At 38.1% G+C, this 19,121-nt stretch overlaps 1 protein-coding gene across 1 annotated transcript in view; it reads right to left on the bottom strand.

Moving 5' to 3' along the window:
* Positions 1 to 12,988: 12,988 nt before the first annotated feature.
* LOC135704705 (zinc finger protein 676-like) overlaps positions 12,989 to 19,121 on the bottom strand; it is a 36,844-nt gene continuing 30,711 nt past the window's right edge. The window contains exons 3-5 of the mRNA XM_065226187.1: positions 14,353 to 14,440; positions 13,490 to 14,283; positions 12,989 to 13,429 (exon numbers count right to left, since the gene is read on the bottom strand). Coding sequence (XP_065082259.1) covers positions 13,123 to 13,429; positions 13,490 to 14,283; positions 14,353 to 14,440 — 1,189 coding nt within the window. The 3' untranslated portion in view covers positions 12,989 to 13,122. The remainder of the gene's footprint in view (positions 13,430 to 13,489; positions 14,284 to 14,352; positions 14,441 to 19,121) is intronic.

The following is a 19,121-nucleotide window of genomic DNA, read 5'->3' as shown; positions in this document are numbered from 1 at the left end:
GGTGATACTGTGTTATTAATTGCAGCTAAGGATTTAGATGATGCCGATTTACACTTGAATGAAGATTTGCATTCTCTAAGCATATATTTCAAGTATAAGCAATTGAGATTGAAGACAAGTAAAACTAAATTCATGGTAATTTCGCGGAATCGAGTAAACGAGAACTTCTCCTTTGTAATTTATTATTAGGGTGTTGATCACGTTCTGCAGATTAAAACTTCTTGGCGGGACTTAAGTCACATTGACAATGTCATCAAGAAAATTGCCAAGAAGTATGGAATTCTATGTCGATTGAAAAACGATTCAACTATAGCCAGTAAATTACAGCTATACAAATCAATAATCTGTCCTCATCTAGACTTTTGTCTTTCCATTTATTTTTTGGCCAATGAAACACAAATATTACAGCGAGATTTCAGCGCTTGCAAAATAAAATAATGCGTTTGATTTTGAGATGTAATAAATTCACTTCCTCAACTTTGATACTAGGCGCTACAACCATTTTATTGTAGGTGAAGCAGAGTATTATATATTTGAGTATGGTGATCAGTTATGAAGTAGTTGATGGTTTGCTGCCTCGAAATTTGTGTGATTAAATTGAAAGGGGAAGTTATTTTTATAGATATAATACCAGAATCCGAAAGATAATCAACATTTTTGAAAAAATGCCGTGACATCTTCGGTGTCAGTCACGTGCTCTTTGGGCAGTTGTAATTAAGCAATTTAAACGTTTTGAGATTAGCCTGTGGTTCTGATAAGGGTGAATTTATTGAATAGCATCGTGGATTTCACGTGGCAACAGCTGGTAGCATTCCAACCGTTTAACAAATCTCTATTTAAATAGGGAACATAGAAACCCCAACAAACCTTCCCAAGTAACATTGCAAGTTTTATCGAGGTTGTAAAGAACTCTTCAAGCGTAAACCATGGTCTCCAAGAGCGTAATAAAATCAAAATTGTTGCTTGGGTTGGCCTTGGGTAACGTTCGTCGAACTGATGATGCAAGCTGTCAACAAACGTTGAAACGAATTTTGCAGAATCTGCCACATTTTTGCACTGATCAACTACCTTCAGTTCCCGCTCATTCATATCAGCTAATGACCCACTAGCTTTTTAATCCACCTGATAATAAACCCCGCAGCCATTATCACCAGACGTTAAACTTCAATTTTCCCTCGTATACATACCAATCAAAAGGCAATTCAGCAGATCATAAACGTCACACCGACTAATTCAACCTCAAGCTTGTTGTTGTGCTCAGCTCGTCAACCATAACGGGTAACTCTTTATTGGACTCAATAAACACAATCTATTGAATTTGCAAAAAATCTAACCCATATCACAACCGCCACCACGCCGCCGCTGTCGACGCCGACGACGACCACAGACGTCGCGTGTTGCGATAACCACTTCCAATTTTGCACCACACAGCAGATTTTCAAACAACCAGCCTATCCTATTCAGTACAATGATTCTTCTAAATTGATGCTACCGGACCCTACTATACATAGGTACGACACTGACAGTAGATCATAACGCACACAAACGATCGCTTGTCAAGTCGTTCACAGCCAGCTATGCGCGAATCAATTGGCTAGCCAAGAAACAGCTTTCTACCAACATAGGGGAAAGCAGCCCAAAATGCACCCCGGGGCATAACGCCCGATGCGATTTTTCATAGCATTCCCGTTATTAATTCATAAACTTAGTACTTAAACTAGTATTCCTGCACAAACAATCCGAGAATTAAGCCCGGGGTGCATTTGTCCCCATGTTGTACACTACATCTCCTCTCACATCGTGCGGTATCTACATATGCTTCAATTAAGTGTTATGAATCTGATTGGACGCACACCAATCAGCAGGGTGGTTTAAATTGACAGACCGGAGAACGATACCCAAAGCCGCTTTTAGTTCATAAACGTGCTTGTTGCTGTAGAAGGTTGGTGCGGTACGAATAATTGCAAAACCCTACCGCACCACTTGGGTTGGTCGATGGACGACGGTTGAAGGCCGCTTGTTTGTAAGAAATCGTAATTAGTCATTTAACTTTTTTTTTTTTTATTTATTTCGTATGACTAACTGTTTTATGGCAACCGGCTACGGCGGGGTACAGCAATCGTGATTATGAGCGTGACTTTTGAATATTCACCACGACTTTTGGTCGAATCGAGTAGCGAGCGCGAGTCGAAAGGGTCGAGTTGGATCAGTTTCGAAGGGGAATTGGTTTGCTCTTATTAGGGAGCTTGCGGCATTGCTGGACGAGTAATTGGCGTATAGGTGGCACTGGTGGAAAGTTTGGAAGTACAGATACTAGCGCCTCTGCCGTTCGATTTGGGAAACTGTGCTGGGAACAGTGTCTGACATGAGATTGGAATCATTGAGCAATTCACAGGGCGGTCTGACTGGCGGTCATGGTTTTGATGCTATCATCTGCCCTTGTCCTTCTGCTTCTAGCATGACTTTCCAGCCTTTTTCACTATACATACGTCGTGCGGGCCGTATTTTAATAAAGCCCGCGATGTTGCCTACTGTCAAACGTATAGAATTGATATAGGGATGCCAGCCCCTGGAAATTAATCTATAATGGTGTATTCAGATCTGAGCATGCATTAGCGGAGCGGAGCAAAATTTGCGTCGGCATCTTCTTCTTCTTCTTCCTCGCATTTCAAGCTTATTGCGTATGGCATATTAGCTTATTGCGTGCTCTCAACTTAGTGTTCTAGATGCACTTCCACAGTTATTAATTGAGAGCTTTCGATGCCTGTACCATTTTTGCATTAGTATAATTGTGTGGCAAGTCCAATCATACTTCTATGCCCAGGGAAGTCGAGAAATTTTCCTACCCGAAAAATTCCTAGACTGGACCGGGAATCGAACCCAGCCACCTCCAGCATGGTCTTGCTTTGTAGCTGTGCCTTTACCGACTGAGCTAAGGTCGGCATGACAGAGACGAATAGTCCTTTTCTTCCTCTCGTACCTTCGTAAAATCTCGTCCCGCGCGTAAAGTATCGCTCAGGACGGACATCACCCTAATTGACCGTGAATGCGGCTAGTGGCATATGGTGTAATATCACTACACTGATTGAGCCAACCAATGAACTACTAACTACAGTAGTACTTACAATTTCTGTTTCTTTTTTATCTAGTTCGTTTAATTGGAAGGCTCAATCACGTTAGCTTTACGGAGCCGTGTTTTTTAGTAGGAGTTGGTCCGAATATTTGCGGCTTACCCAAGATAGAGGGGTACATTGTCGAAGGATAGGACCAGGGGAGGAGCTTGGGGGGTGGAGTATAGTTGTCTTATCAAAGCGCCAGTATGAACAGAATTTGTTTGAAGTTCGTTTTTAATAAACAATTTAAATGCATTCTTGTTTGACCAAATTTTGATCGTAACACCCTTTAGGCAATGATCCACATTTTTGCTAAAATTTAGCTGTTTGGCATCTTGAAAAATTTTGAAGTTAAAATGTAAAGTACTTAAAGTAATTAATTCGTTTTGAAGTAGTACTGACTGTAATTAATATTAACTATCCGTACTTAATGTAATGAAAATGTAATTACTGAGCAGTTCCACACAGATTCGCAAATCGTTTCGGATCGACCTTTTACGATTATGATGAAACTTTGCACAGTTGTTTGTTCATGCCCAACATGCCATTTTACATATATGGTTCCCTAGTTTTGCACACGACTAACACTTGAAAAGGGCTTATGCAAAAATGATACGCATCAATAGAAAAATATGTATCTCGTGAACGATTTGTTTGATCGAGATGGTGTCTTCGAAGAAGTTGCGGACAAGTATTGTGCCTTCCAAGAAAAAATATTCACTGTAAAAAATTATATTTTTTTTTCGCAAAAAAAAAATAAAAAAAATTAAAATTGCTCAAATTGCATATTTTTTTAAATTATTTTTTCATATTTATTTTGTAGTTTAGACAAAGTTATACCTCCTGAACTGTGCATTTGCTGAGCAAATCATAAACAAAAAAGTTATGAATTATTGAAAAAATAAGTATTTTCCAAAATGCCACCTTCAGTTATCGAATATATTTAAAAAAGTGTTAAAGTGTTAATGCTTAAACGTTGTCCAGACTGGAGAGTTATAACATGTTATAACGGTTGACAAATAATTGCAACACAGAAACCAACATCAAGATAGCGCATGTTATAACTCTGTTTTTTGAACGTACTATTAAATTGCCCAAAGTTGTTATTTTCAAGATATTCGTAGGTAAAAATTCACTTATCGCATAATTTGAGCAATTTTCGCTCTTTTGAGGTGTTTACTCAAATTGCATATCGTTTTAAAATATATTTTTTTCATAATTATTTTGTAGCTTAGGTAAAGGAAATACCTTTTGCAAATGAACAGTGTCAGTCAGTACTACTTTATCTAAACTACAAAATAAATATAAAAAATAATTTTAAAAAAAATATACGCAATTTGAGTAATTTTATTTTTTTTTTGTAAAAATAAATATAATTTTTTACAGTGTATATTTTTTGTTGAAATTCACAATACTTGTCCGCAACTTCTTCCAAGACACGATCTCAATCAAACAAATCGTTCGCAAGATATATGTTTTTCTATTGATGCGTATCATTTTTGCATAAGCCCTTTTCAAGTGTTAGTCGTGTACAAAACTAGGGAACCAAATATGTAAAATGGCATGTTGGACAATAACAAACAACTGTGCAAAGTTTCAACATAATCGTAGAAGGTCGATCAAAAAATTAAAAAAAAATCGTCATTGAAATGGAACTGCTGTAATGTACTTTAATTACAAAAAGTCGACTGCAATTAATGGACTTAAAAAGTAGTTAATGTTCTACACTGTATAAATAATGTAATTAAAGCAGTAGGTAATGAAATTAATTTAATTACAGCCGTTGCTTGCGTTGGAGTTAAAGGTTATTGCGTGCCCCTAGTAAATTCTTTTATACACTATCCACAGTAATGGAGACCTTGTATTCTTGAATATCTTTGCAGAAGGAAGCAACATCAAGTATGGTTGGGATCTCGTGATATAAACATCTCTATCATGAAAATATGCCACTTTATTGGTATATTTTTTCAATAACCCCTCCCCCTGAGAGACCAACCCTTCAAAAAAAGTCCTCTAAATTTACTCTGCAAATCATTTGAAATTTCAGAAATCATTAAAATTTCGTTAAGATACGGCATTTTTAATTTACGATCGAATTGACCACAGGGTACAGACAACGTACGCATTTCAATAAAAAAATTTAAATAAATTTGTTTTCATGTTTTTTGGAACAAATTTTATCTAAAATAACGTAGGTCACAAAAAAATTAGTAAAAACCGTCGGCAAATAAAGAAGTTACAGCCTTTCAAAGTGGCCTGGGTCAAATTGAACCTAACGGTTACATGCTCAAAATCATTTTGATTAAGTGACTGTTGCGCCTTTAGAAGCTCAAACTCATTTTGATTAAGAAACTGTTGTGCCTTTCATCATTCAAAATAATTTTGATTAAGAAGTTTTAGCGCCTTTAGAAGCTCAAAATAATGTTAATTAAAAAACTGTTGCACCAGATAGTTTTGAGCAAGAATTTTTTTTTTTTTTTTTTTTTTTCTTTATTTTAGAGATTTTTAGCCTGAGGCTAGTTCATCTCTTATTGAGCAAGAAATGGTAGCACCATAATAAGCTCAAAATCATGTTGATTAAGAGACTGTTGCACAAAACCATTTTGATTAAGAAACTGTTGCGCCTTTATTCTTCAAAATCATTTTTACTAAGCAAATGTAGCACCTTTAGCAACTCATAATAATTTTGATTATGAAATTGTTGCACTTTTAGAAGCTAAACGTAATTTTAATTAAGAAACTGTTGCACATTTAAAGACTCACAATTATTTTGATTAAGAAGCTGTAGCGCCTTTAGATAGTCAAAATAATTTTGATTATGAAACTAAAGCGTCTTAACAAGCTCAAAATCATTAACATTAAGAAGCTGTTGCGCCTTTAGAAGCTCAAAATGATTTTGATTTAGAAGTTGTTGTGCCTTTATTAGCTCAACCTAGTTTTGATTAAACAATGTAGTGCCTATAGAAGCTCAAAATTATTTTGATTAAGAAACTGTTGCGCCTTCCTTCATTAAAAGATCATTTTGATTAAGTAAATGTAGCGCCTTTAGAAACTCATAACCTTTAGGAGCTCAACATTATTTTGATTAAGAAACTGTAGCGCCTTTAGAAGCTCAAATTAATTTTATTTCAGAAACTGTTCAACCTTTAGAAGCTTAAAATATTTTTGATTATGAAACTGTTGTGTCTTTAGAAGCTCAAAATCATTTTTATTAGAAACTGTTGCGTCTTTAGAAGCTCAAAGCTATTATGATTAAAAAATTGTTGCACCTTAAGAAGCTCAACCTAATTTTGATTAAGAAGCTGTTGTGCCTTTCATCATTCAAAATAATTTTGATTATAAAAGTATAGCGCCTTTACAAGCTCAAAATCATTTTGATTAAAATGCTGTTGCGCCTTTACGAGCTCAAAATAGTTTTGATTAAGAAATTGTTGCGTCTTTAGAAGCTCAAAGCTATTATGATTAAGAAATTGTTGCACCTTAAGAAGCTCAAACTAATTTTGATTAAGAAACTGTTGCGCCTTTTATAATCCAAAATCATTTTTACTAAGCAAATGTAGCACTTTTAGAAACTCATGATCACTTTGATTATGAAATTGTTGAACCTTTAGGAGCTCAACGTAATTTTAATTAAAAATCTGTTGCACATTAAAAGACTCACAATTATTTTGATTAAGAAGCTGTAGCGACTTTAGATAGTCAAAATAATTTTGAATATGAAAGTATAGCGCCTTTACAAGCTCAAAATCATTTTGATTAAGAAGCTTTTGCGCCATTAGAAGTTCGAAATTATTTTGATTTAGAAATTGTTGCGACTTTATTAGCTCAACATAGTTTTGATTAAAAAATGTAGCACCTATAGGAGCTCCAAATTATTTTGATTAAGAAACTGTTGCGCCTTTCTTCATTAAAAATCATTTTGATTAAGTAAATGTTGCGCCTTTAGAAACTCATAACCATTTTGATTAAGAAACTGTAGCGCCTTTAGAAGCTCAAATTAAATTTATTTCAGAAACTGTTGAACCTTTAGAACCTCAAAATATTTTTGATTAAGAAGCTGTAGTGCCTTTAGATGGTCAAAATCATTTTGATTAAGAAGCTGAAGCGCCTTTTCGAGCTCAACAACATTTTGATTAAGAAACTATTACGCCTTTAGAAGTTCAACATAGTTTTGATTATGATACACCTTTACAAGCTCAAAATCATTCTGATTAACAAGCTGCTGCGCCTTTAAAAGTTCAACATCATTTGGTTAAGAAGCATTTAGCTCAAAATCAATTTGATTAAAAAACTGAGCAATTCCAGGCAAAATAGCTGAAAAAATTAAATTTTTGAATCGACCTTCTCCGATTTGCATGAAACTTTGCGTAATTGTTTGTTATGGACAATGATTCATATTTTTGCAAAACTTCGGCAATTTTGAATCTTGTAAAATTTTCAAAATGGCGTCATTGATTTTTTTTTCATCAAAATTTAGTGCGGAAACGATATTTCAAGCTGAACATTGCATTAGGTCCTAAGAAACATTGACAGATTCTCTTCGTCGACTTTCTCTTTGTATCCACACGGCCATGAAATGACATTCCCAGGTATTTTCATCGCACAGATCGATTAAATAAGCTTTTATCTAGCATCCAATAGGACAAACAGAAAAAGAAACGGCTATGTGCTCAGGTTATTGACGAAAGAGAAAGTCAACGAGGAAAATCAATCAATGTTACTTAGGACCTAATGCTATGTTCAGCTTTAGTTCTGATTGAAATGACGTCTGAGGCTAAATTGTAGAGAAAAATAATGTCTTTCCTAGAATTACTCACTAAATGGCACTGAAAAGAATATGATAAAGTTGCGCCATCTTACATAGGGGAATTTACGTATTCTCGGCAACCTAAGCAGCGACCTTCTTTCTATAGCCTTTTTCTCTATGAAATGCACACATATGCAGTATTGGTTTGTTTACAATCTTTTGCTGCCAGCTGCTCTAACAATTTCAGTCGAAAGAATTGTCAAACACTGTTTTGAAACGCTTTTACAAAGCTCCAATCTTCTCTAGTGAGAGCGAGTATTGTCGGCAACCAGTTTTTCTTCGGCAACCGTTCCATTTGAACTGCATGTAAATCTGCTGTTCTATTATCGGCAACTCGAAATCAGCTACAATTTGTAGTGCTTGTGTTGCATTTCAAGAAAACCTTGCTAGATTCCTTTTTCTCAGTGGTAAAAATATAGTCAAATTGAAGCTGAAAGCATAAAGAATCGTTTGCATGCATTCAGCGAAATGTTTTCGTAAGAAAATCCAGTGAAAATAGTGTTTCAATTTGGGTTGCCGAAAATAGTATGTCATGCCGAAGCCGTCATTTCCCCTACATATTATATAACGCTTTCTACAGATCCTGCTCATATAGATGGTTTCCTTGTTCAGAAAAGTTGATGATGAAAGATGAACAATCCCAAGTAACAATTCAAGCTGAACATTAAGAACAGAAGCTGATTATTGGTTGATTTAAGGTGTACAAAGCTGATTAACATCAGACTGAATATATAGTTGATTAGTAGTGCATGAAGCGAATTGTAGCCCCATAATCCAACCTCAATAAGTTAGCTGATCTAAAGATTGAACAAGCCTTATTTAAGCTTAACACAACTCCACAAATCAGCAATGCGTTACACATATTTTGATAGCTTGATTTGTTAAATGTCGTCAGTGTCTGTGTCCCTCGTTGCATGTCTGACATTTTAGTTCTTCAAACTTCACTGCCTACCTTTCTTATTACAAGCAGTGGCAGCAGTAGAGACAAGGAAAAGGAGATTTTTAGGAATAGCTGGTAGGTGTGGGCTGCGACAACGTCGGAAGTATACATTTGTATTCCTGTGTTTTGTTTGTTATATTGCCCTGAAGTTTCAGACCGCATTTCAAAAATATTAGTTGTTGTTTACAATTCTGCATTGCTGTATAATACTCTTCCGGTTGCTGTTATTCAACTTAAATTTGACGTGCTTCAAGTTAATGGTCATACCTTTTGCTACACATATGCTTAAATGGTCCAGTAGGTATGGTTGACGCCTGTGATTCAGCGACTGCCGGTTCGAATCCCAAAATCCAAAGGTAAGTTTTAAACTTATATTTACAACATAAATATGTAAATTCAATTAGTCAGCAACAATTTAAAGCAGTTCTATATAAATGCATAAGATATGAAGCGGTCTTCCATTATTATTTTTGAAACAAAACTAGAAGGCTGAACAAGGGTTGGAAAAGACTGTTATGTAATGCCTTAAAAAGCTTATAATGTACATTACTGTTCAGCTTTTGGCTGATTAAAATCACCAGATTTAGATGTTTAAAAGCTGAACAAAGGTTAACGTGGTCTATTTACAGCAATTATTCAATCTAAGGCTGAATTAAAATCGATTAAACAACACTTGTTAAGCATAAATTGTCACCTGGGGAAGACCTATGTTATGGTAAAGAGTTTAGTTCAGATTTCACTCACCAGGCGGTGCTACTGTGACGTTAATTATGAATTGTTTGTCCTTACTTATCATCTTGACTGTTCAGATGGACAAGATCTATTTTATGGTAAAGAGTTTAGTTCATAATCCAAAATATGCATCTTCATGGGAATATTTTTACTATGGCCCCTCCCTATGAGATACCCAGGTAACAATTTGATGCGTAACAAGTGCTGATTAATCGATTCCAATTCAGCCTTAGATTGAATAATTGCTGTACATAGACCACGTTAACCTTTGTCCAGCTTTTAAACATCTAAATCTGGTGATTTTAATCAGCCAAAAGCTTAACATTATAACCTTTTTAAGGCATTAAATAACAATCTTTTCCAACCCTTGTTCAGCCTTCTAGTTTTATTTCAAAAATAATAATGGTAGACCGCTTCCTTCATATCTTATACATTTATATGGAACTGCTTTAACTTGTTTCCGACTAATTGGATTAACATATTTATATTGTTAATATAAGTCTAAAAAGTACCTTTGGATTTCGGGATTCGAACCGGTAGTCGCTGATTCATAGGCGTCAACCATACCCACTGGACCATTTAGGCATATGTGTGGTAAAAGGTTTAAAGATCATACTTGAAGCACGCCAAATTTAAGTTGAATAACAGCAATGCAGAATTGTAAGCAACAACTGGTGAGAGGAATGTCATTTTCAAGTGCACTTAACACAATGTGGACACAAGCACGTGATTTATTTTGATGGTCATTTGGATGCTATTTTAGTGCCATAATTGAGTAATATTTTTGGAATGCGGTCTGAAAATTCAGTGCAATATAAAATGGTGAACAGTCAAAACACAGAACTACAAATGTTAATACTTCCGACGTCGTCGCAGACGTCTACCTGGAGCTATTCCTAACAATCTCCTTTTCCTTGCCTCTCCTGCTGCCACTGCCTGTAATTAGAAAGGTAGGTAGTGAATTTAGTAGAACTAAAATGCCGGACATGAAACGAGTGACACAGACACTGACTATATTTAACAAATCAAGCTATCAAAATATGTGTAACGCATTGCTGTTTTGTATAGTTGTGTTAAGCTTAAATAAGGCTTGTTCAATCTTTAGGTCAGCTAACTTATTGAGGTTGGATTATGGGGATACAATTCGCTTCATGCACTACTAATAATGTTAATCAGCTTTGAACACCTTAAATCAACCAATAATCAGCTTCTGTTCTTAATGTTCAGCTTGTATTGTTACTTGGGGATCCGCTATTTTAAACAAAATTTGATAATGTCAACTGAAAATCCATTAAATTTACTTTACAATATACTAGAAATTTCAAAAACCCATTGAAAGTTCCCTGAGATATGACAAGTTGAATTTCGGGTCAAATTGATCCGAAGGTACAGACAAAGGATTTTTTTTGGCACAGTCGAAGGGTGGTTCTTAATCAAAATAAATTTGAGCTTGTAAAGGCACTGCAGTTTCAAGATCAAAATATTTTGAGCATCTAAAGGCACAACAGTTTTATGATCAAAATGATTATGAATTTCTAAAGGCACTACATTTACTTAATCAAAATGATTTTGCGCATTTAAACGAGCGACAGTTTCTTAATCTAAATGATTTTGAGCTCTTAAAGGTGCAACAGTTGTTTAATCCAAATTATTTTCAGCGTCTATAGGCACGGCACTTGTTTTTTTTTATCAAAATCATGTAGAGCTTCTTAAGTCGCTACAGTTTCACAAATAAAAATTATTTTGAACTTCTATTCGCGCAAAAGTTTAATAATCAAAATTATGTTGAGTTCCTAAAGGCTCATCAGTTATATAATCAAAATGATTATGAGTTTCTAAAGGCACTACAATTACTTAATCAAAATGATTTTGCGCATTTAAGGGAGCAACTGTTTATTGATCTAAAGGATTTTGAGCTCCTAAAGGCGCAACAGCTTTTTAATCAAAATGATTTTGAGCTCCTAAAGGCGAAACAGCTTCTTAATCAAAATGATTTGTGTTTCAAAAGGCGCAAAAGTTTCTTAATCAGAATGATTTTAGGCTTCTAAAGGCGTAACATTTTCTTAATCAAAATAATTATGAGTTTCTAAAGGCACTACATTCACTTAATCAAAATGATTTTGCGCATTTAACGGAGCAACAGTTTTTCAATCAAAATGGTTTTGAGCTTCTAAAGACACAAGTGATTCTTAATCAAAATGATTTTGAGATTCTAAAGGCGCTAGAGTTTTTAATCAAAATTATTTTGAGCCTTTAAAGGCACAACACCATTTTATTCGAAATTATTGTGACCTATTAAAAAACGAAACCTTTTCTTATCCAAAAAGATTTTAAGGTTATAAAGACACAACAGTTTCTCAATCAAAATGGTTTTGAGTTTCTAAAGGCGCAACAGTTCTCAACACTCCGAATACTATGCCTCCTTTAAAATTTGTAACGGTAAATTGGCAATGTTTGAAAATCATTGCTCAACCATTTATTTATAGATTTTGAATCTATTGATTCCGAATAAATATTTAAAGTATGAAGTTTCACGTAGCACCAATAGATTTGAAATTCGTCAATGGCTGAGCTATGATTTTTCAAACATTGCAAGTTTTCCGTTACATATTTTCCATCGTGTTCGGAGTGTTAATCAACATGATTTTGAGCTTCTAAAGACACCACAGTTTCATAATCAAAATGATTTTAAGCTCCTAAGGGCGCAACAATTTCTTAATCAAAATGCTTTCCAGCTTCTAAAGGCACAACAGTTTCTTGATCAAAATGGCTATGAGCTCCAAAAGGCGCAACAGTGTCTTAATAAAAATGATTTAGAGCTACTAAAGGCGTAACAGTTTCTTATTCAAAATAAGTTTGAGCTCTCAAAGGCGTAACATTGCCTTTATCAAAATGATTTTTTTTTTTCATAGTCACTTTAATACTCTTGGGTTATTCGTGACTTGTCTGGGGGTGAGATTTGAGCTCGTGACTTTGGCGTGAGAGGTATGGATGTTAACCACTACGCCGGGGTCGCCCCCATTTTTTGAGATTTTAAGACGCTACGGTGATTTATAAGTTATTGATCTAGGTTGATCGTGAGCTTAAGGAACATTTCAAAGCAATCAACGAAAATTTGAGAGCAGCTAATTTTGTATCAAAATATGGATGTTTTGCCTTTGGTTTCCGAGTTCAAAATTGAAGCAATCATCCTGAGTTTCCATCACCATGAAAGGGAAATCTATAAATATTAAAGCTTTTAACAGCCCATATTCCGTTTCAGGGCCACACCCATAATGTAATTAAAAACAAATATATCTAGCACCTCCATCGACCTCCTCTATTCCAAGTGCAGCCTTTCACAGTGATAACAGTGTTCTCATTCCCTGGTATCTCTACGTATATGCTCCAGCATGGTTCTGGTCCATCACAGATCCATCTTCGTCATTTATTTTCGCAAAACCTTACAACTATTTTCTTTGATATCAAATTTCACTATACATGTAAATGTATGATAATCGAGTGTAATCATAACACCTTCTTCATCTTGGCTAGACTTTCTCAACTTGCAGCATCGTCGTCGTCGTCGTCTTCTCGGTGCCGATTGCATCACCACCAGTAGAACTCCTTGGGTTATTTTCGTTGTTGTTGGCATCTTCCTGCCCTTGCCGCTCATGCCTCCGCCGGTGCTTGGTCAACGCATTGGATTGCACAAAAGTTTTCGCACACACGTCGCACTTGTGGGGCCTCAGTCCGGAGTGAATCAGAACGTGCCGGAAGAGGTCGTACTTTTCCTTGAATGCCTTGCCACAGGTGTCGCAGCTGTACGGGCGCTCGTTGGTGTGCGTCTTGAGATGTCTGTGGGAAGATTAATTCAGTGAGTGGTGTTTTCTTTAATCTAAGCATAAATGTTCTCACCTTATCAGAACGTGCTTCTCCAGGAAAGTCTTCGGACAGAGGTCACATTGATGCGGTCGTTCGTTGGAGTGCGTGCGGATGTGGATCTTGAGGGCATGCAGTCTTATGAACCTTTTGCCGCAGAGGTCACAACTATGGGGCCGAGTTTCCGTGTGTAGATGTTTGTGGGTCGAAAGGGCGCTGGCTTGGGTGAAAATCCGTCCACATGTTTCACACTGCAGTGCAGGTTTTTCACCATGAAGCTTCTTATGCGACGACAGAGTCGAAGATAGCGTGAAACTTTTGTGGCATATATCACAGGAGAAAGGCTTTTCCCCGGTGTGAACTCTCAGGTGACACTTCAAACTGATCTTCTTCATGAATTCCCTATCACAAACCGCACACTTGTACGGATTAAACTGCAAGTGCCATTTCTTGTGGCTTTTGTAGGCATGCAACAGGATGAAGGTTTTCTTGCACTGCTTACACTTGTAGGGCCGTTCCCCGTAGTGGACCGCCGTTTTGTGCGCCGCCAGGAGATCGGCCGTCGTGAATGTCTTACTGCAGATTTCACACCGATGTTCCCCGCTGGCCAGGTGCAGTTTCCTGTGCGAGGACAGCGAACTGGCGTAGGCGAAGCTTTTGCTGCAAACTTCACACTGATAGGGTCGCTCTCGGGTATGCTGCACGTAGTGCCTCATTAAATACAGCTTCCGGGTGTAGCTCTTACCACACTCGGCACACTTGTGCGGTCGGTACTCGGGTGCATCGTTTTCCGCGTCACTGCCGTGGGATGAACCCTCCGAGGGCGTTGTCTGTGGAGGGAAACGTAAATATAGCCTTCCATCCACCCATTCATATGCCCCAGAGCTTCAACACTTTACCTCAGAAAACGACTCCTCAGAATCCAGTGATGATCCGCTGGAAATGCCCGACGAATCGTGGTCACTCAACTTTTCCTCCTCGGTTGAGCTGAAAGCAAAAAAAATGGAATGAATTATAATCTGCCTTTTCAGAAAATCGCACTCATAAATTGTAACCCGACGACTTGAATTGAAACCCGTTAAAATGCTTAACTGGCGATATCAGTACGGTTTCCCGTCGCACAATGCTCGAACATACGTCTGTACTGGACGAAACCGCACCGCAGAAGCATCCATGCGGGAAGATACTGCGTCGGCCTTGTCCTGAATGGCATTGACGAAAGGAGAGGAAAACCCGTTGAATGAAGGTCGGATGAGGATTCGCCATTATCGATTCACGGCGCACACACAATGGTGATGTGTGCGAGCGAGAAGCAGCAGGGGAAACAGACTGCTGTGAAAAAGTGATGGCTCAATGGCTGAGTTATAATTCATATCATCGGTCGGTCCTCGTAGTTCGTTTTCCCCCTTCGCGGTTTATATGGCAACGCCTTTTTCTTTCCTGCCGCTGACTGACTGGTGGTGGGGTGAGGCAGAACCACACCCTCAAGGGTATTCAATGTGGTGTGTTTAGATGCAGTGTTATGATTTTTTTTTTGTTCTCTGTAATTTGTACGGAATCTGCCAAATTGATATCACTTTCATGGATAAAATTAATGCAAAAATATGTTGTTTTCAGCTTCTCTAAATCTGTGTCGTGTGTAATTTCGGGCATTGCATCACGTTGGTGTGAGCAGAATTTTTATGTGTGCATAAAAATGAATTCTGCGAATACGGTGGTATATATTCGGAAATATGGGGGGGAGGTAGCTCATCGATTCTTCCGGTTCGCCTCCTAGCATCGTGCTATAAGGTACCAGGCGATAACCAGGGTAGTTGATCGATAGCTCGATGACGTCATTTCGTTGGCGTCTGCTATGGGAAATTCTCATAGCAGGCGTTGACGATGGGACGTTGTCGAGTTGTTGAATAGCAACTATCGTGTTAACTCACCGATTACCTGTCGATCTGCCAAATTTGGAAAGACGTCTGCATTGAATTGTCTCATATAATAATATTCCGCCCACTATATCACACGAAATTGCGAGTAGTTGAGTGGAATGGAGATAAGTTAAGCATTGGGTACAGGACCAAGTCTCCCCTGGGTGGTGCCAGAAGATGAGCGCAATAGAATCATCAAGTTGCCATAAGGCACGGAATGAGACTATTGCATGGCTGGGTAGTCAAAGTCTTCCATTCGTTAGTCATTTCAGGTGGATTAGAACAGGTTTAGGTTTAGGGTGGGCGTTGGCCAGATTTGGATTTTTCAGATATAATCCTAAATAGGACCTAGATTATTTAATACACTAGTAACCTCAACTTCTGTCACAATGTTTCATTGTGACTAATCAACACTCAATGGGTAAAATATCAAATTTGCGGTAAATTTGAAAAAAAAAGGGAACTTGGAGTGTAGAGTGCACTGCCCACTGGACGATTCTGAAGCCTGACCAAGTGAGTGGGTTACGGGTTTATTTGATTGTACGTCATTTCCAAGTTATATATAGATACATTCATACCATTGGCATTTTGTATTTGAGATAAGACAGAGACAGGATGCGGAGGGCCCGCTTAGGGGGAGCGTAACCCATGTTATGGCTTCCATTTATTAAATAGTTCAGATAGGCTGGAAATGATAGGTTCAGGGTGAGAAAATGTACCATATGGTGCCCGTTCACTGATCAAAATTAGATTCAAATCGTCAGGCCCTGCCCTGGAATAAGGGAATTGACGATGATTTGTCAAGTTTCATTTTGCATTTGCATATAATTGTAAGTTTAGGTTTGCTTTTGTAATTGTAAGATAGATAGTTTGCCTCAATTGAAACATTGAGTTAAACATGACGAATCATACCTCTAAAATAGTAGTAGTTACAGTGCCGCATTATCTAACTTTTGTTTTGTTTGTTTACATATAACTAATACTAATACCTCCTTGTTTTCTCTCTAATTTGTCTACTATGTCCCACCATCACGATGAGAGATGAGCTACCGTACATGGTACACGCTCATATACACTCCCAAATTAGTATGCCGCAAGTAAGTATATCACAGAGGCAACTAAAGATCCAGAAACAAAAACCGAAAACACTGAACGGCAGATTGGTTTACAGTGGTCGACCAGGGTGTGTGCTGATAAATTACAAAATTACAATTACATCATTATTCCATACATCAGCTTGAATTACGTTGATCGATATTACATTTTTTTTGCTGTGCACTACACCACCGGAGCCAGCAAAGTTCAACAATCCATCGTTGCTTATGCCTTTGTTGTCGTTTGGAACCAGTTTTGCGAGGTAGGTGACGATTGTGCGTATTTCTCGCGTAAATTTTGAAAAGGGCCTAGCCTGAACAATACGTAAAGAGCAAATTGAAACATTGTACGTCGCGTGAAAGTGGAACTTAATGAAGGCCTAAGTACTTTTTCGTAGTTTTTAGTTTTCGGATTTGAAAGATCGTCGGTTACAGTGGCCTGCTTACTGAGCAGAAAAACGCGGTCCCAGGTCCTTACATATCAAAGAGATTTATAGTAAAATCGCTTGTGTATCGTGTATTTTGCGAAACTCGTTGTTGTCGTTGGTTCCGGGTTTGAATGGATACAAAAATTAGAGCAACGGTATTATGTGATATGAGGGGCTCGGTGGCCTTAGAGCAACCGTTTTTGCTTACTGAGCAGAACATCATGAGTCTAATCTCAGGCCCATCCACAATCAAGATTCGTCAATCGTTTTATTTGTTAATATGACTACATGGTAATAACAGCAACTCGGTGATTAAAAAGGTGCTCGTCTGCCTAGTGGCAAACGTTTTTGCTTACTGAGCAGAAGACCGTGGGTTTAGTCCCAAGCTCCTTCGCGTTATATGATCGTTAGGACATTAATTCAGCTTATCGTTTACCAAAACGAACCCTGCTGCAAACCCAGCCCTCTTATCCAACATCCCAGTGATTCCTCGTGGAAGTGTAGAGGTGTTCTCGGCTTCCATCAAAGCGAGTGTCATGTCAACACAATCCTTCCCATTCCTTTCTTGACCTGTGTTCGGGCACGGCCGGCGCTGGTATTGCCTAATTTAAGATCACCAGTTTTTACACATTGAGGATGATTGCTAGTCCCAAGCATCGTCTATTGGTTCTCTGTGTAATTACAGCTGATCTGGCAATAACAGAGTAGCAACCGTGGGCGGTCAATCAAGCTCAATCTCAAGCTACGGTGGTGTATATTCGGAAACGTAAATTTAAAATCGCATGAACACCTTTTTTAGATTTTATACATTCAAGCAGTGTTTTTTTTTTTTAAACTTCATCTGTGAAGTTAACTATTACCGAGATGGAAAATGACAGGTGGACAGGAACTCACGGTCTCCCAGTGTTGGTGAGTTCTTTGCCGTTAATGTTCACGAAAAGTTCACTATTTTGCCATACAGAAATTCAAAACAAAAATTTTTATCTGCGGATTTGGACAGTTTTTGACCTGTTTCATACGACCGGAAGGTGTATGCTGGTCACAAATGCCGTGCCAAACTGATTTCCTATGCAATTAATCAATCTTTGATGTGAATTTCGCTAATAAACACGAGGAGCATTTCTTATAGCAAACTTGCCATAACAAAATGGGCATGGTTCATTTAAGTAAACAAACTCACACTTCTTCCGACTGTGGCACCTCTCTTTCTCGCCTTGAACTATTACAGCGTTCATCTCACTACGTCCTAGCAAGAAGTACGGTCGACTTGTTTCGCGCTCCGTTGTTTTGGAAGTTTTCTCGGTAAAGGGTGTCCACGATGAAATTGCCACACTATGAAATTGCTCTAACTTTTTAACCGTTGGGTAGAATTTAATGAAAATTTGGGTGGATTTAGTACATAGCGCATTATTTACATCCTGCAAGTTTTAAAGTCATGTGATCAAAACTCGCGGAAATGGAGTCGAAAGAACAGCTCGTGCGTGATAAATTCATGCGCATTCATCACGAGAACAAGGATCTCTCGCATCGTTCCATCGCTAAAACGTTGGGAATCGCGAATTCCACGGTGTCGCGAGTGATTAAGCGGTTCGAGGAACGGTTGACCACCGATCGGAAGCCCAGAAGTGAAGGAAAAAGTATTCCGTACAACACCAAAAATCACAACCGCGTAGTTGGGGCCTTCAACCGAAATCCGAACGCCTCCGTTAGGGATGTGGCTAAGAAGCTGCACCTAAGCCGAAGTTTTGTCCAGAAGGCCAAAACTAAGGCTGGGCTTCGAACGTTCAAGGTACAAAAGGCCCCTAATCGCGACGAGAAGCAGAACAAGTCCGCCAAAACCCGTGCCAGGAAGTTGTACCTCAACATGCTGACGAAAGTTGAATGCTGCATCATGGACGACGAAACATATGTGAAGGCCGACTTCAAACAGATCCCCGGCAACCTGTTTTTCACGGCCAAGGATAAGTTCAGCGTTCCGGAGCATGTCCACACTCAGAAGATGTCCAAATTTGCGAAGAAATTCCTGGTTTGGCAAGCCATCTGCACGTGCGGGAAGCGGAGTGCACCTTTCGTGACCCAGGACACGATGAACGGACAGGTGTACATAAAAGAGTGCCTCCAGAAGCGGCTGCTTCCTCTCCTGAAGGCCCACAACGTCCCAACAATCTTCTGGCCGGATTTGGCCTCATGCCACTACTCCAAGGACGTGCTGAAGTGGTATGCGGAC

This window comes from Ochlerotatus camptorhynchus, unplaced genomic scaffold (assembly GCF_037179485.1).
Source record: "Ochlerotatus camptorhynchus isolate MF236.1 unplaced genomic scaffold, CSIRO-AGI_Acam_v1.1 ptg000246l, whole genome shotgun sequence".
NCBI classification, from domain to species: Eukaryota; Metazoa; Arthropoda; class Insecta; order Diptera; family Culicidae; genus Ochlerotatus; species Ochlerotatus camptorhynchus.
Note: the sequence above shows the minus strand (reverse complement) of the source record. Positions and strands in the feature narration are given on the sequence as shown.